Source organism: Bubalus bubalis, chromosome 4 (assembly GCF_019923935.1).
Source record: "Bubalus bubalis isolate 160015118507 breed Murrah chromosome 4, NDDB_SH_1, whole genome shotgun sequence".
Lineage (NCBI taxonomy): Eukaryota > Metazoa > Chordata > Mammalia > Artiodactyla > Bovidae > Bubalus > Bubalus bubalis.
The window spans coordinates 129675913-129699536 of record NC_059160.1 but is presented as its reverse complement, the minus strand read 5'-3'; the positions used below and the strand labels follow the sequence as shown (position 1 = coordinate 129699536).

At 37.9% G+C, this 23624-nt stretch overlaps 1 protein-coding gene across 1 annotated transcript in view; it reads right to left on the bottom strand.

The window, feature by feature from the left end:
* The window catches only part of RYR2 (ryanodine receptor 2), an 829832-nt gene that overhangs the window by 236524 nt on the left and 569684 nt on the right, over positions 1-23624 (bottom strand). Inside the window, exons 37-44 of the mRNA XM_045165522.1 lie at positions 21710-22514; positions 18143-18343; positions 12048-12153; positions 10491-10634; positions 7624-7897; positions 2853-2967; positions 1061-1193; positions 763-866 (exon numbers count right to left, since the gene is read on the bottom strand). Coding sequence (XP_045021457.1) covers positions 763-866; positions 1061-1193; positions 2853-2967; positions 7624-7897; positions 10491-10634; positions 12048-12153; positions 18143-18343; positions 21710-22514 — 1882 coding nt within the window. The remainder of the gene's footprint in view (positions 1-762; positions 867-1060; positions 1194-2852; positions 2968-7623; positions 7898-10490; positions 10635-12047; positions 12154-18142; positions 18344-21709; positions 22515-23624) is intronic.

Sequence of the window (23624 nt, the reverse complement as noted above, 5' to 3'; positions counted from 1 at the left end):
ACTCACTCTGGCTGCAGGGGAGGCTCAGGTAGATTATTTAGAATGGAACTGCAATTAAAATATGGGGGAAATTTATCCGTATTTTGGTAAACATACATATGGCTTACTATAATTAGAGTGCACAGCCTTTAGTATACTAGTAATACCTTGCAGTGTAATATGCAAACTTGTGTGATATAAATTATATACATGAGATGTTAACACAACCTTTTAAGAAAGTAAAAATGCATAAAGTAAAAGTGACAGCAAATTACTGTGAAAGGACATAAACATCCAAGAATATAAAGCTGATTCTCTTTCCAAAGAAAAATGCATGTGATTGGAGAAAATATCTTAAATTTATTGTTTGTTATAACTTAAAATTATATTACATATGATAGTATGCATTAATATAATAACATATAGTGTGTTAGTCACTCAATCGTGTCTGACTCTTTGCAACTCCATGGACTCTAGCCCACCAGGTTACTCTGTCCATGGAATTCTCCAGGCAAGAATACTGGAGTGGGGAGCTATTCCCTTCTCTAGGGAATCTTCCCAACCCAGGAATCAAACCCATGTCTCCTGCAGCACAAACAGATTCTTTACTGTCTGAGCCACCAGGGAAGTCTATTACATATACTAAGTGTAACATATTTATAATACATAGTATATTATAGTTATAACAACATATAATTATAACTATTTATAGCTAAATATCTTGAGAAACAACTATAAACAACTGTAACTCACACAAGCACAGCAGGCAGAGATTGTGCCTACCTTTTCCAGATCTGGCTCCCGCAAAGCTAAAGCTAGTTCATTATTATCCATCACTGAGGCTGCTGCCACATCCAGTGGTGTTGAACCTCTCATAGCTGGTGAGGCTGTTAATTAAAGCAAAGATGGAACAAAATCTGAATTGTGCTGTAACTCTGAGTCCCATATAAAAACATAGAATTTCATTTCTAAATATAATGCACACTGTACCGATCCAAAATAATTTAAAGTTTAGTTTTAAAATGCAGTTTGTATATCCCTTTTATCTTAAAGATGCAATGAAAGTCATACATTTACTTACCAAGACCAACACTGCTGTTTTCCAGTAAATAACTTAGATGATCAAACATGGCTTTCTGATTCTGCCTACTTATACGACAGAAGTAACAGAGAAAGCGGCAACAGTTGGCCACCATCTTCGGAAAAGTGATTTCCTACATAAAGAGCATTTAGTTAGCTGGGCAAGTAAAGAATCTTTGTTAATAGCGAGTTCTGAAGTTGAGGTCTCAATCAGATTGTGCATCCATGTGTGCCCACGTCTACCAAGCCTCGGGTACTGAAGACCTCTGAACGTCCAGAGGAGGGCTCACCTAGTCCTAGAGCTACCAAAAACCAAGCCTGGCCCTAATAGGAAACCTAACTATTGTCAGTGGTTTGATATGGAATTAATCTACAGCCCTATACTTAAAGGTAGCATGAGCCTACTTTAGGATTCAGGCAGGCTCAACTGTGATTCTTGATGCCCACTATTAGCTGTGCTTCCTTGGAAAATTAAACGATCTCACAGATTTTGTTCTGCAAAATTGGAATAAGATGGATAACAATATTTACTTTAGGCAAAGGAAGGACAGTTCAATGAGGCATTTTGTGAAAAATACCCAGTTTAATATTTGGAACCACATAATAGGATGCTCTTATCATCAGCGTTGTTGTTGTATTATTATTAAGATTCCAGGAATTCAGATCTTCCCTGACTGGCTCATGACTTGTCTCCTGTGATGAACACCCTTCCTGGAAGGTCTGCCTGCTAGGCCCCAGCAAACATATCTCCCTTGACATCTAGATCTTATTCTAGTATACCATGGATAATCCCCAAAGACTCCAAGTTCTATTAAACAGAATATTTTATAAATATCTTTATAAGTTTGCCTAACCAAGAGTCTGAACATGAGAAATATGGACTCAGGAATTCAGTGGAACCAACTGTAGTCTGAATCAAGGAAACAGTTAGGTCTGGATAGCATGTTTTTGTTATGGACTTTGAATGTGATGGAAATGTATTTAATTTTATAAAAATTAGCATACTATTAACTGTTACAGTTTCTAAACATCTTCTAAATGAGAATAATACATAAAACAGCAAGTTACATGGCATTAGACAAATTATCAGGCTTCCCTGGTGACTCAGATGGTGAAGAATCTGCCTGCAATGCAGAAGACCTGGGTTCGATCCCTGGGTCTGAACCCTGAGTCAGGAGATCCCCTGGGAAAGGGAATGGCAACCACTCCAGTATTCTTGCCTGGAGAATTCCATGGACAGAGAAGCCTGGTGGGCTATAGTCCATGGGATCACAAAGAGTCAGATACAACTAAGTGACTAACATGTTCACTTTTTCAAGCAAATTATCAATATCAAAGAAAAAAACTTCAGTCAGACCTCTTTATCTGCAGGTTACACATCTGCACATTCAACCAAACAGCAAAAATTACAGAATGTTTTAAAAAGCAAAACCTGAGTTTGCTACGTGCCAGTAACTATTTAGATAGCATTTATATTAGGTATTATAAGTGATCTAGACATGATTCAGATATGAGAGAATGAGAGAATGTGCATAGGTTTTATACAAATACTCTGCACTTAACCTAAGGGACCAGAGAATGTGGATTTTGGTATCTGCAGTAAGGTCCTGGAACCAATCACCTGTGGATCCTGTGGGGGTGACTGCGGAAGCACAGCCGCCTCTCAATCTGTAAGGGATTGTTTAAAAAACAGTCCTAAGGGGATTTACAAAATCCACATCAAGAATACACAATGAATGTACTCTAGGAGGTTGTAGTCAATGGCATCCCAAGAATTAAAGGGTTTCCTTTACCTTGGACTCTCCACCTCCAAGGACATTCACCATGACCTCCATCACTGTCTCATGCATCCCAAGTGCCCTCATGAGATTAGGATGCTGGTAAAACACTTTATTGTTCATGATATCCCTAGAAAGGACAACACAAGTATAAGCGAAGCAAAGAGTTACAGCAAAATGTAAACAAAAATTTATCTGAGATCATGCTAAGTATTTTGGAAATAATTACTGGCATGTATGGACAAGTAAGAGAAATCATCACCAAACCTTAAAAGTAAATAAGGCTAATTGGGCTTTCCTCAAAAATACAGAAAGTTTTCCAAAGATATTATACCAATTAATTATTCTTTTAATTGCCAAGAAATGTACTAAGTAAGTAAATAATCATTTATATGACATAGAGTTTGGGACACTTATCATTCCTAATTCCATGGATATCCAAATTCAACCTTATTTTGTACAGAAATATGAAGCAGTGCTATTCTTACATTCTTTTGAAAGTTCCTATATAAATAATTGCTGTACAAGTATCTCTCCTTTTCATATACACTGTTTTTAGAACTATATTCATGATTTGTACGTTTAAGAACAGTAGTGTTATTTCCTGCTACATTTATCTTATTATTCTTGTGAAATTCTTTTAAAGGAGATGTATTCCCCAAGAGACACCAAACTAAACTGAAGTCCAGGTACAAGTAATCCTACTTATTAAAAGAGACATTTAATTTAAAGAAATGGCAGGAAATGATACCTCAAATATTTCATTATTATTGCATTACATATTATTATTATAATATGTATATAAAGGCATTTTTAAAGATCTTAATGTTTAACAACCATAGCAAAAGAGAGCTCGGTTAACTTTTACATATATCAAATCATGCAAGAGTCTTTTCCATAAAACATTTTTCTGTCAGAATCAAAGCAAAAAAATAACATACAACTGATAGGAAACTTGAAGCTTTCCTTTTGAATCTGATTACCTTAACTGAGTTACTCATCTATTCATTTAGTCCTATTCTGGCCATATCAAGAAAGTGGAATGGTATGATTATTTTCTTTTAGTTTTAGTTCTTCACTTTTAATTTATTAATCACTTTGTTTAGGTTGTGCTTATGAAGACAGCTTTTAGGTAGCACTACTCAGAAAAATGACTTGGGGGCCCAGGGCTAATTGTGTGTGTGTTCAGCTGCTCAATCATGTCCGACTCTGCAGCCCCACAGACTGTAGCCCACCAGGCTCCTCTGTACATGGAATTTTCCAGCCAAGAATACTGGAGTGGGTTGCCATTTCCTACTCCAGATCTTCCTGACCCAGGGATTGAACCAGCGTCTCTTGTGTCTCCTGCATTGGTAGGCAGATTCTTTACCACTGTGCCACCTGGAAAGCAACCCAGGGATAATATAGGTCTGATCTATTTCATGCAAGGACAAATAAGGTAAAGACGTCCTTTCCTTCACAAATGATAGCAGCATATTTGCCAAGAGAACCTCAACTCTCAAACCACAGATGTAATCATGAGATTTGTCCTCCTGTTAATTCAAATCCTTTTACATGACCTAACTTTGCAAGGTATCTAATTGAAAAATCTCATTTGCTTTTAGTTCAAGGTAAATTAAATGGATCTTTAATTCTACCACCAGCAGGCAGGTTGTCACTCATTAAATGTGTCACTTTGGGATCTTTCTAATCTGACAAAAAAGTAGCATTTTATCTTGTTTCATAATCATTTTGAGTTTTATCCCTATTGAGTGATGTATATGTTAATAGTACCTCTTACTGTTACATGGTCATTTAGGAAGAAAGTGCTCTCCATTTCCTGGAAGGCTTCCTTTCTCATTTAATTAAGAAGACTTCTCACCAGACGCTCCCTCAGGTTAGATTTAAGCACTAATATTCCCAAAAAAGGCTCATGCACAGACAGTCATAAATAAAGAACATAAAATTAGCTTATGTTGTTTCAGTCTCTTTGTTTTCCTTCTTTGTCCCAAAAGTACACTGATTTTTAGTATGCAATCATTATAAGGATTTCTGGAATATAACCTCTCCAGTTTATGATTTCAAATATTTAATAGCCCCCAGGAAATATATAGTATAATGTTCTGAATTTAAAATTTACATAAATATCATATAATTTGTGTCTTTCCATATTTTGGTTTTTTTCTTCCCCCCTCAGAATAAATTTTTTAGCCAGAGAAAACATCGGTTATTCTGTTTCCTTAGTTGTTTTTCAAAGAGCCAACTCCAAGGTTTTTTAATCCTATTTATTGATTACTTGTAGATGGTAAAGAATCTGCTTCAATGCATGAGATTCCTGGAGAAGGGAAAGCCTACCCACTCCAGTATCCTTCCCTGGGGCATTCCATGGACAGAGAAGCTTGGCAGGCTACAGTCCACAGTGTCACACAACACGACTGAGTGACTAACACACACACACATTATTAGTGTTTTATTTTACCTATGTCACTGGATATCATTATCTCTTTTATCTGTTATTCATAGAACCAAATTAGCTTTTTTGGTAGTGAGGGGCCTAAGTATTTGTCTTTTGCATCACTTTTCAGCATTCTACATTCCAGATTTTTACATCTTTACATTTAGGTATTTCTTTCTTATGAATATCATACAGCTTAATTTAAGCTTTTATTTTTCTCTGGTTATTTTAATTCTCTTATATTTTCTTTTTTAAAGATTTTTTTGATGTGGACCATTTTTAAGTCTTTATTGAATTTATTACAATATTGCTTCTGTTTTATGTTTTAGATTTTGGTCATGAGGCATGTGGGATTAGCTCCCCAACCAGGGCTTGAATCCACACTCTCCACACTAGAAGGTGAAGTCTTAAATCACTGGACCACAGGGAAGTGCCTTTCTCATATTTTCTGATTCCCAAACCATGCAGGCTTGTTAATGAATGCTTACATATATGCATATATGTGCCAGTAACATACTCACTGAAACAGATTACCTCCCACTCTTCTGAATTCCATTTTCTTTTTCATTATATACTTACAGCCTTTAGAAGGCCTTTCAATGAGGGACTATAAGTAAACATTCTGACATTTCTGTTTTGCCCTTACTCTTGAATATGGAATATAAACTCCAATATTCAAATCCACATGAAGCACAAGCTTATGATGATAAAATTTTAGTTGAGTAACACATTCTAAATAAAAGGTTATTATTTTGTGGTCTGTTAGAACTTTGTGACCTTTTGTTGAATTATGATCACTGGTTTTGCAGTTGAGAATGCTAAACGTTGTTTCAAATGTCTGGGCTTTTCTATTTGCTTTCAAAATATTCTATTTATCACTGGCTTTATGGAGTTTCACTACAATCTACCCAGCTGTGGGTGTGGACGTATTTGTACTCTAGGAATAGGTAAGTTCAGGTTTGTCATCAGTTCTGAAAAACTCAAGCCAATAGCTCTTCCAAGTTCTCCTGCTATAGTTCATCTATTCTGTCTTTTCCATAAACCCTACTTGGCATATTAAGGATCTTCTTATACTATTCCCCAGGTTTCTTAACTTCTCCATCCGCACTGCATTACTAATCTCCTCAGATCTATGATTCTATTTATTAATTCTCTTCTGCTTTATTTATCTACACTTTTGATACTTTTATTAATCACTGCTCTTAATGCCAATTATTATATTTTTCACTTCTAGAACTTCTCTGTGGATATTTTTCAATTTTTCATGGACTTTGTGTGTGTCTCATTTTGAGGATTTCATTTGTTTCTTAGCATTTTTAAACATTTTAGATATAGTAACTTTGTGTTCTCTTTCTGGCTTTCTATGAGTTGAAGTTCTTAGGGGAGGTGTTCTAACCCCACTCTTCATTGTATCTGCAGACCTGCCGATGGTGGACTATTGTCTTAGGTGCTCGGCACTTTCTGACTGGAGGCTAATCTTTGGTAGCATGGAGGCTTTTCCTGTTCACAGAGAACTGAGAAAGCATAGCTTCAGGCCAAATTTTATGTTTTGTATTTTCTCAGCTAGTGGATCCTTAGACTATGCATGAGGCATAAATGTCAATCCTGTCTAGGGCAAGCAGATGTCAATTGCTACATACAGGATGGATAAACAAAAAGGTCCAATTGTATAGCACAGGGAACAATATTCTAATATCTTGTGATAAACCATAAAGGAAGAGAACATGAAAAAGATAACAAAAACATATCTATATATATAGAAGATATATAGACATATCTGAGTGTGTGTATGTATGTGTGTATGAACATATATATATATATATATCTGAATCACTTTGTTGTATACCAGAAACTGAGACAACTTTGTAAATCAACTATAATTCAATAAAGAAAATGTTAACCCTGAAATTTACATAAAGTACAACCTATGGTGTTGAATTTTCAGAATAGCTGTTTTATCCCCTGTTATTTTCTCAGGAGACATGGAGAAACTTCTTTATTATCTCCTGCTGGTAATATCTGTACCCCTATGGATTTTAATGTTTTTATTAATCTGTATTTTTATATGTGATTTGATATCACCGAGACACTAATAAAAAAACAAATCTAAGATATTTGTTATGTACCACAGCCACCTTGACATCTAGTTGTAAAATTAGTCATGCTTTATTACTGAGCAATTTTCCTATTTAGCTTTAAAACATAATCTCTAGAAAACTAACAATCTCATGATCATAAACTCTAAATGGTATATTTATGCTAAAGTGCCTACTGTATTACTACTGGGATAAACAATTAGAAAGAAGACATTTATAAGTCAAAGGTTATAATATCAATAGTTAAATAACTTACCCTAATCCACGAATCATAAGTTTCTCTTCCTCTTTGCCCATTCTCACACTTAGCAGAGAACGAATCTGACCAAGAGATGCCAGCAGATTGATGGTATCCTCCACAGAAACACCATTTATAGTGTAGGTCTTTGGCAGAGCCCGTACCAGACCCCCAATGCCATCATACTGTCGATGGAGCAATACAAACATGGCCCTCACCAACTCAGGGTCTTCAATAACAGACTCTTGAGCCCATCGGACCATGGTCTCAGAAATCAACTGCTGAAGAGTGGCTGCAAAGTAATCATGGATACTTCTTAAGAAAGGAAAATAATAAGGCAGATGAGATGGGCATTTCAAATGCATATTTCAGATAACCCAAAAGTGAAAGTGAAGTCGCTCAGTTGTGTCTGACTCTTTGCAACGCCATGAACTGTAGCCTACCACGCTCCTCTGTCCACGGGATTTTTCAGGCAAGAGTACTGGAGTGGGTTGCCATTTCCTTCTCCAGGGGATCTTCCCCACCCAGGGATCGAACCCAGGTCTCCCACATTGTAGGCAGACACTTTACCATCTGAGCCACCAGGATATAACCCAAACTGCCATCTATATTTGTACAAGAATTGAAAAGGAATAATTTTTTGAAAAAATATATTCTTTAAACAATTATCAGTGACAGTATGTCAATAAAGATGAGTTAACAGGTATGCAAGGATAAAAATATACAAACTTTCTTTAAAAATTATTCTTATAACTAAGGCATTTAACCTATTTCAAAATTATAGCAGCTTTTCCAGAACTACTATTGGCAATCCCTAGGGCAATCAATGGGTTGTCTTATTACTTTTATTTTCTTTGTTTCATTCATTTCCTCCCAAAAGATTTGACATCATAGATCCTTATAAAGGTCAGTCATGGTCATTCAAGGAGCTTCTTTTTTAATCCAACTGTATCCTCATTTAAGTACTTAGTAGTAGTGACCTCATAAAATTACATTTCTACTTCAATTTGTATCCCTAATTGTCACTTAAAATGTCTTCAAAGGATTTGACTGTAAAGCTGTACTAAGTTGAAAAGTTATCCCATACATAGATGATTACTTGCAGTGTGATCAGCAACAACACATTTAAAAGCAACAGAACTTTCAAATCTCTTAAAATATATAGTAAAATTATCAAAGCTAAGTAGGGTTGATGTGACGACTCATGTTGTTGCTGTTCAGTCGCCAAGACGTGTCTGACTCTTCGTAACCTCACAGGCTGCAGCATTCCAGGTTTCTCTGTCCCTCACCATCCCCAGAGTTTGCCCAAGATCATGTCCAGTGAATTGGTGATGCCATCCAGCCATCTCATCCTCTGTTGCCCTTTTCTCTTTCTGCCTTTAATCTTTCCCAGATCAGGGTCTTTTCCAATGAGTCTCTGTTCACATCAGGTGGCCAGAGTATTGAAGCTTCAGATTCAGCATCAAACCTTCCAATGAATATTCAGGGTTGATTTCCTTCAAGATTGACTGGCTTGATCTCCTTACTGTCCAAGGGACTCTCAAGAGTCTTAATTCATACATAGGTACTAAATTCCTATCATCAATACACTGGCTGATTTCCAAAAGAAACTGCTAATCTGTTTTAATCTATGCCTTATTAAAGGAAAAAACACACACACAAAGCTCAGATTACCATCTGAGAACCTGCCCGTAATGCAGGAAACCCAGGTTTGATCCCTGGGTTGGGAAGATCCTCTGGAGAAGGAAATGGCTACCTGCTCTAGCATTCTTGCCTGGAGAATTTCATGAACAGAGAAGCCTGGCAGGCTACAGTCCAAACAGGGTTGCAAAGAGTCAGATACACTTTACTTTTCACCAATTTTAACCAAATATAAAATTTAGATAAAATGCCAATATACTTCTACATATCTCAAAACCATGTAGTCATTGTTAATAGTTCAAAATCATGAACCTGATAATAACAAAAAATGCTTCATAAGAAACTCTGAACTCTGATTTGGAAGACCTGACTCAAATGTGGTTGTGATACTGAAAAATAAATTTAGAAGTAATTATATGGATAAAAGCTTCCATTGTAAGTTAGTGGGAAAAAAGACAAAATTTGCATGAGTTTGTTTTTTTCTTTCCATAAAAGCTGTTAATAAACTGACACTGCCTCTTAAATGAATGGAGTCTCAGAAGTGAGACAGTAAATCAGCTGATCTCACAGACCTACTTCATGAACCTTTTCTGAATGAGTGAGCAGGTCTGAGAGACCTGTTGCCTCAGTGCGTTTTATCTGGTTTCACAGAGTATCAGCTATGATATCAGCTAAGACTTTTCAGTTAAATAGGATGCGGATGAATCAGAAATGCATAAGGCTCTAGAAAATATTTCCAAACCAAAATATAGTTACAGACAGTATCTATTTAAACTTTAAGAAAAGGCTTATTTAACTTGATGCAAGAATATTTGAAGGTCAACAGCAAATATTTAGATATGAAGGCTAAATTACTCATTTTATACTTTCTCTTGATAGACTCTGATCCAATTCCTTTTTTAATTTATTTATCTTAATTCAAGGTTAATTACTTTATAATATTGTAGTGGTTTTTGCCATACATTGACATGAATCAGCCATGGGTGTACATCTGTTCCCCTAAATCTTTACTTCTGTAGGGATAGCCCATCCACCCTTACAAAACTGCCATCTCTCAATCTGTTCCTGCAAATACAGTCTGATGCTGCTATCTACTTCTGGTGGCTATGGGGATCTACTTAACAATCTGATTCTTGCAAGTTGCAAATTCAATTTTCTCACTGGTTCATCTAGTATGATATTTGTTCAAACAATGAATAAATGCCGTGGTGGAGTCATTTTGGCAGTGCCCTTTTATAGCTTACATGACTTCTTGGAGTCACTCTCAACTGGCTTTTCAGCTTGCTTCTTCTTCAGGTATGTCACCTTTTCTACCAAGGACAGCAGGCGTCCTCTAATAGTTAAATCATTGTTTCCATCCAGAGACCTATCTTCATCCAGCTCAATTCCTAGTAGGAAGAAGACAAAGAGAAATAAGAAAAGAACAAACAATGTTTAAAAAATACATTGAGGGGAAACAATTCTCAGGTTTTGCAATTTTTTCCACTCATAGCTTAAAGCAATGCTACCATGCCTAAAACATCTGCGGAAACCAAGTTAAGTGATCTTTTCCACTAGCATTCACAGGTAAGATTCATTCTTTGCTCTCTTTTTCTGCTTTCTCTTTTCCCCCTGTTTTTGTGAGACTGGAGCTATCAGCAGCTAGCACAAAATATAAAGCCAAGCAGAGAGCAAAAAGACTCTTTTAGGAGATAAAATCCATTCTACTACTTAAGCTAACCTTAGGCATCTCTTGACCATGGGCACTGTCTAGACCTATGGTTCTGCCCTCCCTAAACACCCTGCTGGCTTTTTATCCTCCTTACTTGCCTCCAAAAATATCAATGATATTTTATAATCTGAGAGACAGAGAGTGCATATATAGTTAGATATCTAAAACTAAGGAATATTTTATGTCTGAAGCAATAATTCTACCATTTTAGAGTATCCCTTATTTATAGCATGTGTGTGTATTTATTTATAGTATAACCTTCTGGCAGTCATTTAGTGGTTCCTCATTCATAAGCTGAATTAATATACGTTTACTGTCTTCATTAAAATAAAATACCACTTAAGATATGGCTAATTTGTTTTCCTTCATTGAGACACAGACTTATTCACATCACCCCATAAAGAGAGGAAAAAATCAACTGACTGGATTCAGAACATCCAATCAATTCCATTTTTAAAGTATTTAGAATCAAAAGAGGGGCATGTGTGCTCAGTCGGGTCCAACTCTTTGCAACCCCATGGACTGTATAGCCCGCCAGGCTCCTCTGTCCATGAGATTATCCTGGCAAGAATACTGGAGAGGGTTGCCATTTCCTCCTCTAGGGTATCTTCCTGGTCCAGGGACTAAATCTGTGTCTCTCGCATTGCAGGCAGATTCTTTACCACTGAGTCATCTGAGAAGCCCCCAAAAGAGGGAATAATTGCCTTAATAGATTTGGGCTACTGACCTACAACTTATTGAAGGAATTCTTTAGACATTAATTAATTTCAAACATGCCAGATTTCCTAGGTCAACCCTTAAAAGGGGCCCCTCAACCAGCTGAAATATAACAGTCTATGAACAAACTTCTTTAGACTAAATCAACTTAAAACTTCCCTCTTTGACCAAAATACCTGGCTACATGTCCCCATTCCCTGGGCCACTGAAGGAAGAAGAGGTAAAAAGAAAAGAATGTTGGTCATGTTCTGCTTGGTCTTAATGCCTTTCTGATCTCTATATCCCTCAAGACTTTCCACATCAGAACTTTTGTACCAATATATGTGTACTAAAATATATATTCAGTAAGAGTTATAGGTCAAGAAGACCCTACCACAATGTGTCATCAAATCTTCGTGAAAATCCAAGAGTTGGTCTCGGATTTCTTCAGGACATGGACATTCACTTTTGTCATCCTTAAAATTGAGAAGCATATTGATCTGAAAGTTTAGAAAAAACAAGAGGAAGAACTAGAATAAAGGAAAGGTGAATCTAGGAATAGCATAATGAAGAAAATTATAAAAATCAAAAATGTTCAAACTCTGCTTTTGGGTATTCATGGACTCGTACCCAACAGATGAAAAATCATTATCTATTACTCAATCCAACAAATAACACAATCAAGTAATTCAAAGCTTAGCATGCTAAAATAGTCACATTATTTGAGTCTCCTTTCTCAATTTCACAAAATGTTAGACCTGTGTATACTTAGCGTTCTTAAACCAATTAAGACCTAAATTTACTTTTTAAATTTTTATTATCCTTCTAGGTTTTTTTTCTAGTTAATTTCCATGCATTATTGACTGTTTTAAAGAACTATTTGTTAGAAGGATACAGAAAAGAAGGAAAACCAAACATAATTGAAGAGCTATATAATGGATCAGTATGCCTTTTTATTATGTTAATATTAATGGTTCAATTGAACAAACTAAGAAACTTTCTTCCATTTGTTTTAATTTTTAGATACAATAGTATTAAATTCATGAAGGAAGAAAAGTCTGTTCCATAATTTTCCTTTATGAAACAACTGTAAGTTTTCCTTTTAGAGATTTATGTATGTAAATTTTTGTTACATTATTGAGAAAATTATAGATTCATATGCTATTATAAGAAATAACACAAAGAGATCCTTGTGCCCTTTACTCTGTTACCCACTATAGTGACATCTTGCAAAACAGTAGTACAGAATCACAACCAGGATACTGGCTCTGATACAGTCAAAAGAGAGACCAATCCATCACTTCAGGATCCCTCCTGTTAACCCTTTTATAACCACACCCTCTTCACTCTTGCTTGTTCTTCATCCCTAATTCCTATCAACCACTAATCTGTTCTCCATTTCTATATTATTGGCATTTCAAGAACATTATACAAACAGAATCATACAGTATGTATACATACTACATACATATATAATACATACATGTATTCCCATATAATCTTTTTGCCATCTGTAGTCTGTAGCGATATCGCATTTCATTTATGATTTGGTAATTTGTGTCTTCTTTTTTACTTTGCTAATTCCTTTAGAATTTTATTGATGTAGTCTGCAGCGATATCACATTTCATTTCTGATTTGGTAATTTGTGTCTTCTTTTTTACTTTTCTAATTCCTTTAGAGTTTTATTGGTTTCACTGATTTTTAAAAATAACTAGCTTTTGGATTCATTGATTTTTTAATTGTCCTCTTTGCAGTTTCATTCATTTCTCCTCTGTTCTATATTACTGCCTTCTTTTCGCTTATTTTAGGCTTATGTTGTTCTTTTTCTAAATTCTTGTGATGGCTGTTTAGATTATTACTCTGAGTCTTTTGCTCTTTTATATATAAGTATTTAACACAATAAACTTCCCTCTCACACAGTTTCAGCTGTTTCCACAAAGTCTGATATGTCATATTTTCACTTTCTTTCAGTTCAATGTATTTTTTATTTTTTTTCTTGAGACTTGTTCCTTGAACTAAGTGTGTTGTTTAGTTTCCAAGTGTTCAGAGATTTGCCTGTTATATTTCTGTTACTAATTTCTGATTTGATTCATGGTCAAAAACCATTCTGTATGAAAAAAAAAATCAATTCTACATTTGTTGAGGTTGTTTCATGGCTCAGGTTATAATCTATCTTTGCAAATGTTTCAGACATTTGAAAATAAAACTGTATTCTATTATTGGGCGGAGTGTCCCATAAATGGAGAAGGCAATGGCACCCCACTCCAGTACTGTTGCCCGGAAAATCCCATGGACGGAGAAGCCTGGTAGGCTGCAGTCCATGGGGTCACTAAGAGTTAGACACGACTGAGTGACTTCACTTTCACTTTCCACTTTCATGCACTGGAGAAGGAAATGGCAACCTACTCCAGTGTTCTTGCCTGGAGAATCCCATGGACGGAGAAGCCTGGTAGGCTGCAGTCCATGGGGTCGCACAGAGTCGGACACAACTGAAGCGACTTGGCAGCAGTCCCATAAATATACAAAGATCCTGCTAGTGATAACACTGGCAGGATCTCTTCCATTCTTCTCTTCCATTCTTGCTGATTTTCTGTCTATCTTGTCCTTCAAATATTTAGAGAGGGGTGTTAAAGTCTCCAACTACAACCCTGCATTTGTCTATTTCTCCTTTCAATTCTATGTTGACTTCACATATTTTGCAGCTCTGTTGTCTAATGCATGCATGTTTGTCTTCTTGGTGACTGATCTCTTATTCTTATATAATGTTTCTATCTATGATGAATTTCTTTGCTCTGATATAGTCATCTTACTTTCTTTTAATTAATTTTTCATATCTTTTTTCATCCTTTTTACCTTCAACATATCATCACATTTTAAGTGAATTTCTCAAAGACAGCATATAGTTAAGCCAAGCTTTGAAAATTCACTGTCAATCTCTCTTACTTTGTGTATTTAAATTATTTATACTCATGAATGTATTGATATGTCTGTCATTTTACTTGTTTTCTTTGTTTTCTCTCATTTATTTTTCCAAAGTGCTGTGGGTTCCCTGAACTATTTTTAGGATCCTATTTTGAACTATCCATGGTATTTTTTAGTGTATCTCTTTGCATAGCTATTTTAGTGATTACACAGGATATTATATTAATATATACATAATTTATCTCGGTCTACTGATATTAACACTCTATCTGTTTAAATGAAATACAGAAACTTTATCTTCCTTTATGTCCTTTATTCACCAGCACTGAAAATACAATTGCCTTAAATATTTAGTAAGCATACATTTAGAACATATCAGAGTTACCATTTTTGCTTTGCCCATCAAACATAATTTAGAAGGCTCAAGAGAAGAAAAAAATTGTATTTACCCTTATTTCAACACTTTCTGTAGGGTAAGGGAGTTAGAGAAGGCAAGGTTTGGAAAAAGAACAAGACCAGCACTTTACAGGAACAGATCACCTTTAATGAGGCAAGAAGGGGCACCAGTCAGATTGGTGAGCTGCTGCACAAACCCAAGAAAAGAATAAGTATATGTAGGCATATATGTGGAAATCTACTGTCTTAAGGGGGCCCATTCTTCTCCAAGGTTGTTCAGAGTAGTCATCTCTTAAACGGCTGGGGCAAGGAATTCTGGAGATCAGCCAGAAGCCGGGACCAGCTGGGAGCTAGGCTTAATCAACCCTAATGTCCATTTTTTCCTTCTGGTGAGAGAGTTCTTTGTTTTGCATAGAATGGTAGAGAGGGCCCAGAGAGGAATTTTAACTCCAGGCTATTTTGAGCCTTGTAACTTTCCTTCACTGTATGTTGTTTATTTCTTCTTTCCAGATTTTTCAAATTTTCTTCTTTTATCATTTCCTTTCTGTTTACAGAACTTCCTTTAGGCATTCTTTTAGGATAATCCAATTCTGGTAGTTTTCCTTCATTTGAGAAAATCTTGATTTTCCCTCAATGCTGAAGGATATTTTCATTGCATATAGAATTATGGTTGACAGGTCTTTTCTTTCAGCATATGAAACATGCTGTGCCACTTCCTTCTGTCCTCTGTATTTTCTGATGAGAAATTCGTTGTCACTTGAGTTGTTTTTCTCTTTCAAATGTCATTTGTTTCTCAGTGCTATCAAGATTTTTCTCTTTCATGTTCAGAAGTCTCACTACAATATGCTTTGGCTTAGACTTGGGGTGTATCCCATTTGGAATTTACTCAGTTTCTTTGGAATCTCTATACCTTTTGCCAAATTTGAAATCTTTTCAACCATTATTTTTTCAAAAATGTTTTCATTTCACTTGCTCCTATCCCTCTGGAGATCTAATGCCATAAATGTTAGACTTTTTGCTATATTTGCACTGGTGCCCCAGGCTCTATTTTTTCACTATTATTTTCTATGTGGGGGGCTAAATAACATCTATTCTCTCTCAGTTCAAAATTTTTTCTTTTCTTTTTCCCCTCCACTGTGCCGTTAAATCCATCTATTGATGATTTTTAATTCGGACATTGTATTTTTCAGTTGTAGAATTTCCATTTGGTTCTTCTTTGTAGCTTCTATTGTTTTTTTGCTGAAACTTTTTTATTTTTGTCATCATAGAGTTGGTAGCTATTGATTGCCACTTTTCATTCAAGTGTTTGCTGGATCTTGGTGTGATGAGTGGTTTTTAATTGAAATCTGAACATTCCTGGTAGTACACTATGAGACTCTGGAGAGGGAAATGGCAACCCACTCCAGTATTCTTGTCTGAGAATCCCATGGACAGAGGAGCCTAGCAGGCTACAGTACATGGGATCACAAGAGTTGGACACGACTTGGCAACTAAACCAGGAGACTTTGTTTCTTATTTAAACTTACGACTTCTTCTGATACCATTACTGCTAGGTGGCATACAAGTCCATTTCTCCACTTGACCTCCCTGAAGGAGAGAGGAGACCTCATTTCTGCTGGGTGAGGCTGGGAACAATGGACCTGAATTCACACAACCCTGGCTGGAAAGGGTAACAGCGCCTTGATACGCCTCCTTCTGTGGCCTTACTGACACTTTGGAAGGGATATGCCTCATTACCACTCAACCAGGATAAAGTCTCAGCTGCTCAGGGCCCCAGCCGGAGCACCTGTGTACAACCTGGTGCGAGCAGAAGTCTAAGCTGTCCACTCAGTGTCTGCTGGTTTGGGTTGGGGGTGTGGCACAAGATTACTGTGGTGGTCGGCTGCAGTAGCATGGTCATTACCTAAAAGTTTTCTCTCTTGCCAGAAAAACAGTTTTTCTGCTTCTTTGGCTAGACAGAGAAGGTACTTGTTGAGGCTTTTCTTGGTGTTTCTGAGTTGTTGGCTTCTTTAGCTCCAAGTTTGTGATAGATGAGGCAAATAAAATAATAATAATTACCCAGGGCACTCACCACCATGTCATTCCTCAGCTCCCAAATTCCATAGCCAGTCTTTCTTCTGTCTTTCATAGTCTTCTTATGTTTTCTTTTGTGTAATGTCCAGGGTTATAGTTGTACTTAGAAGGAAGAATAGGCAGAGGTATTCCATCTTTTCAGAAGCAGAAGTTTCCCAATAGTATTTTAACAAATGGAGTTACTCTGGGAGAAGCTGGATTTGTTCTCTGCTCAATAAATGTTATTTACAGCAATAAACAAAATTCCATGTCCCTTCCCTCAAAGATTTTACATTCTGGTGAGAAAAAGATAAATTCTACAATTACTCCCTAAGTACCTCCATTCAGAGCTATCTTGGATACAGAGGGAAAGAGCAAGGTAAGATATTGAAGATGAGATCTGTATAAGTTATACCTTTTGACCATCATAGCTACTGGCTGAGCCATAAAGTTCATTTGGGTTTTTATGTATCATCCTATGGAAAAACCCAAATAAACATTTTGACCAACTCAATACATTTTGGTAATTTGTCACAGTCAGAGACCCATCCTGAGGCAGATGCCAGAAAGCTCACAGCCCTAGAATAGCTCATTCTTGGATTTAGGCATAGGCTTCTGACTTGGCTGCACCCTAGGGAGACCTGGGTTTGAAGGTGAGCAACCAGAGGAAGACCCACAAAGAGGTGACCAATATTCCTGCAAGACTGGTGGCAGTGACATGGGGTTCTTCTAGGAGACAGAAAATAAAGAGTATTAAGTCTTAGAACCTGTCAAGGGTTCCTATTAGCTGGGGTGCTGCTGTGCCAGCCAATGAAGACCCCCACCCTGTGCTTGGATACTTTTCCTATTTGAAGAACTTCAGAATCTGGCACACTGGCTTCCTCCAAGGGTCCATAATATGCTTAATATCTTTTAATAAGTCTCTCATTTGTTCAAACTAACCAAGTAGATACTATTGGTGAGACCTATGAATACTGACACAATGAACTTAGCCAGTATAAAGAAAAACAGGAAAAAAAAATACACTTGCAACTTCTGGTAAAATTCTGCAAGGTGTCAAATATGAATGAACTAAAACCCAAAGTAAGGAAGGAAGACTTTTCTGTTCTTTCTTATACCTGTTCTTGAGGCGGGGATCTGAATTCCTTTGTTTTCCTGGCTGTGAGTGCAGCCGACATGTTTAAGGCTTGCATAACTTCGTTATATCGGAATCGTTGATTGTCTTGGAGCTTGGCTACAAAGTCATCTGAAAAGGCCACAATGGCTTCTATCCGGTGCCGGACCTGGCAGTCACAGAGGTATTGAAGTAGCAGGCACATCTAAAGAGATGATTAAAAAGACACCAAGTTTACTTTCTGAATTTTTCAATAGTTAATATGTATCAAATCAAAATTTGTGACAGACACACTTAGTTGTCAACTCGTCTCCTTTATTAACAGAATCCTGATTTTATGTAGACAGCAGTGTGCTCAGTCCAGGGGATGAAATACAATTTGTCTAAGCTCAAATGGCAAATACCCTTTGATGTCCCTTTGATGAACACTCACTGGCCATCCTCCTCTGCAGCTAGAGGGGCTATAGCAAATGAGGTAGATAAGGAAAAGTTTGCAAGGGGTCTTCTGGGAAAGCTTTTTCACCATTAACAAAAGACTAGAATATCCTATTTTCAAAAACTGGCTAATGGCACGATCACTGATGGAAGAAGGAGGTAACACACTTTAGGATAAAAACCATAAACTGCAGATCACAGAAAGATATTACAGTCTGGGTTCCTGATGACACCATTAAACTACTACATTCATTCTAGAACTGTCTACCTCCAGACTCTGCATGTACGTTAACTAAGTGGTTCATTGCTTATTCATTAAATAGTCAGTTGGGTATTTTCTTACCAGAAGCCAAGAGGATTTTTAACTGATACAGTGCATCATAGAAACATGCCTTCCAGAGAATGTTCGGCCCAAGTTTTGGGAAATATTTAAATACACTTTATACCAACTGTGATATAAATGCAAAGCAGTGTTAGAGGACTTTAAATCCTCGTATTCCACCATCCTAAATATAGCCATTTCTGTCAATGCTACCTGTAAGCTAGCCCTAGGGTCTAAGCCCCACTCTCCATCTGCTTTGTCCCACTCCAGTGGAAACACTGTCTTCTCAGCCTTGACCCTGCATGTCAGCCTCCCGACTAGGTGGGCTCTGGACCACCCTCCCTTACTCCCCTTATCTATCTTCCTCACAGTAGCTATGTTGAGATTTTTTAGAATAGACTCATCCTGCTAAAATTCTTCAATGGTTTTAATTGAACTTAGAATAAAATTCAAAATTTATTTTTTTTATTAGTAAATTTGTTTTATTGTCAGAGAATGATATTGATATCAGATCACATTCAATTGAAAGTAAGTAAAGCTTAAAAAAGAACCTCCCAAACCCACACATAAACATGACAAAGAAAAAAAATAGAGAAACAATCTACAAACACATCTGAACAGGTATTAAGTTGAATTACCATATGGCTAGCTTTAGCAAAGAGCTAGACTCTGTATCAACTGCCTTCCGCCTATCTCACCCTCCCTCCTCAGCTCATCAAGCTGCAGCCACACTGGTCTCTTCTCACCTCAGAGCCTGTATGACAAGCACTCTTCCCCTCCTTCGTCACAAGTGTTGAACTTCTGCTCATCAACCTGACCTCAGCTTAAAAGGCCTCAGAAAGGGCTTCTCTCACCTTTCTCACAGTATTCGAGTTGAAATTTTCATCCTTCTAGAAATCCATTCTTTTCCTTCCAAGCATTTAATGTGATTAATTATAAGATATTCTAACAGAAATACATAAATATGTATTTCCCCCAGGGACAGTGATCTTCCTTGAGCCAGCACCCAGTGCCTGGATCAGAGGAAGATGTCAATCAATGCTGACTGAAGAAGGAGAGCAGAAAAGGGAGTCAAGGATGTAAGCATCAAACTGATATTAATGGAAGCATCTGAACTGAGCCAAAGAAGCATTAGGAACAAGTCTCTCGGACACCTGGATGAGCACAAAGGCAGGTAAGATCTTTGTTTCCTTAGAAACATTGATAGGAAGTAAAATCTTGCCATTTGAGAATAGACACACCCACTGGTGAACAAGTATCCTAAGGTTGGAAGGGTGGAGGTTGGGTAGAAAGGGGTACGAAAGTCTTGCGTTTCAGGCATTCCAACAGAACGTCAGTGAACCACTGACACAGAATGTCAGTGAACCTGCAGAAACAAGGAGAAACACAAGGAAATTGCTAATGAACAAGAAGGAGACGTGTAACAGGGAAAACAAATCTGACTCTATATTGGATCCATTTCTTTAACCTTTACACTCCATTGTTTTCGCTACAAGTTAATTGTAAAAGGTGCCAACCATTTTGACACCAGGGACCAGTTTTGTGGAAGACAATTTTTCCATGGATAGGGGTAGGGGTGGTGGTTTTGGGATGATTCAAGAGCTCATGTGAGAATCTAATGTCACCACTGATCTGGCAAGAGGCAAAGCTCAGGCAGTAATGCAAGTGAGTGATTCAGAGCAGCTGCAAATACAGATGAAGCTATGCTCACTTGCTGGCCTCTCACCTCCAGCTGTGTGACCCAGTTTCTCACAGCGGGTTAGGGATACCAGGCTTACAGTGTACATAATAGCCCATCTTCAGCCTTTCCTCCCATGCCTGAACATTAAGCTAAAATATCTTTGTTTATGCTCACAGGAAACATCCTGACCAGGCCCATCTGTGAATGGCTGTAGGAAAGAAGAAATTGACATATCCTGGGCTTCCCTGGTGGCTCAGACAGCAAAGAATCTGTCTGCAATGCAGGAGATGCAGGTTCTACCCCTGGGTCAGGAAGATCCCCTGGAGAAGGGAAAGGCAACCCATTCCAGTTTTCTTGTTGGAAAATCCCATGGACTGAGGAGCCTGTCGGGCTACAGTCCATGGGGTCGCAAAGAGTTGGACATGACTGAGTGACTAACACACCCACATGTCTCCCAAATGTGGCCAGAAACAGGAAATACTTGCTATAACTCAACACCTTTTTTACTTAACCTCCACATCTCTTCTTATTTGTTCTAAAAAAGAAACTAGCATCCCAACCGGGGCAAGATGGGTCTTTGGGAAACAAGTGCCCCATCTTCTCAGCCTGCAAACTTTCTGAATACAGTCACTATTCCTCATTCCAACACCTCAACTCCCAATGTATTGGAATGTCATATAGGAAGAAGATGAGCTGGGGCTCTGTAACACTGGCAGGACAAAAACCCATCTCCTGTGCTCCTTTCAGACAGACACACACATGCACACACACACACACAAATATACATACACACACTCAGAGAAACAGTGACATGCCATATCACATATGTGTATGACAGGCAGGCCCATCTTGACCAAGAAAATTTTGCCCTGATAAAAATTTGAAATGTATCTTTTACTAACTATGGTCAATTGACCTGATTAGAAAATTAATGGATTTCATTCCAAATGCCAGAAAATTAGATGGGCGTGTTCCCAAGTACAACAAGAAGCTGGTTACGTTTATGAAGAAATATAAAATTACCCAGGAACACAAATACACACACACACACACACACACACACACAGAAAGAAAGAGACCAAGGTCAATGTTAATAGGTTGTGAATTCACTGCGATCTTTTTTCTCTGTTTACCTGCAATTTTACTGGCTCTGGCAGTTTCATTTGGAGCAGGCCCTCCTTGGGCCTCTTACCCCCTTTGTTTTCTTCCTCAGCGGCTCCTTCCAGCTTGGAGTCTTCCACAAAGGGTTCCTTCTCCGCCACCTCGCTCTCCTCCTCCGGGCTGGCGGCTTCCTTGAACACACTAGGCTCAATCAACTGCAAGACGTGTTTCAAGTCCTCGTTGTGGAAGACACCCATGATGAGCAGGGTATAGAACAGCTTGATGAGAGGGACGAAGAGGAACTCAGTGGTGCCCCCAACGGGGTCTCGGGCGTGAAGGCTGCCCTCTTTCACGGCTTCTGTCAGCATCTGTATGGTCTTGGCCTTCAGGATGTCCAGCGGGAACTCTGGGCTGTACTGGTAACCCTCGGTATTAATGCTGACAAAACTCGGGGAGGAAAACTGCATCCGCGGCCTGAGGGAGGTGCTGAGGCCGATGCCTGGGAGCCCGTGCTTTTTCTTCTCATCCGGGAAGAGGGTGATGCTCTTCGTCTCCTCGGTCATGGGGACGATGAACTCGTTGTTCATCATGAGCCTGGCGGTGGCGTAGGAGCTGAGGTGGATGTCAATCAGCAGGTCGTAGTAGCCGGCGCGCAGCAAGCCGGGCATGTACTTGTTCTCGATGGCGTAGAGCAGCTGCGGCTCGTCCACGTGGCTGCACAAGGCGTGGGCCACCCGGTGGTTCCCGAGCGCGCAGACGGCCGAGTAGAGCCGGAGAGTGTGATAGTGGAATTTCAGTAGTTCCTCCTGCTCTGTCAGTTCCAGTATGTCCACAGATCTGGAGACGGGAGAAGTTAAGCATGGACATTGAAAATGGTTCTCCATCAGAGGAGAAGACTGCCTATCTCCTACGTTTCACAAGTTATAGAAACAGACACTTAAATAAGTATGTGTAAGTGTTTGTTCAGGATGGGGAACACATGTATACCTGTGGCGGATTCATTTTGATATTTGGCAAAACTAATACAATTTTGTAAAGTTTAAAAATAAAATTAAAAAAAAAAAAACATCTACTTGTATTTTCTGAATCCCCTTTTTATGGCTTTTTTTTTTTTTGGTTGTTGTTTTATTTTTGTTTATTTATTTTTAGGCTGCACCATCTGGCATGCAGGATCTTAGCTCCTGGACCAGGGATGGATAGATAACCTGTGACCCCTTCACTGGCCGCCCATGAAGTGGCCCCTTCACTTCACTGGATCGCTAAAGAAGTCCCTACAGTAATTTTTTAAATTAGTTTTTTATGCTATGTTTGATGACAGCACAGTTGTTTTTTTTTTAATCAATTCTAGATATTAAAAAATTTTTCTTCCAGATATAATTTATGTTGAAAATAGTGCTTGGAGCTTTCTTCATGCCCATCACCCCAAGATTCTGAGCATCACTTTTATTAATAGATATCTGGGTCTCAAGTTGAGCCTGGGGACTCCCCTCCTCTCAGAATTTAAACACTCTTTGGAAAATGCGGAATCTCCTTTTCCACTTTGGCTAACCAGCTTCAAGAAGCCAGAAAACTCTGCCTTAGGCTGACTTGTCTCTGACTTTAGGATCAGCTATTAGCCTAATAATAGTCACAAATCAGTCAATTTCACCAGTCAGTAGGTGAAACGGAGGGATAATTCTTTTGACATAATTGCCTACTTATGAGTCCTTCACAGACCCAAACATATGCCACCCAAACAGTGCCACCCTATTTCCACCAGGCATGTGCTGCTCATGAAACAAACACTATCAGAGACATTTTCACTTAGGAAAGTTTCTGTTGGGAATCTCGAGTTTACATCAGATCATTTTGCTCCTGCCATACATCGTCACCTTTCAGCGCAATTAAACTTTTAACATATGGTCAGAATATGCCTAAAGTCAAGTCATTCCTTTTATTTTATTTTTT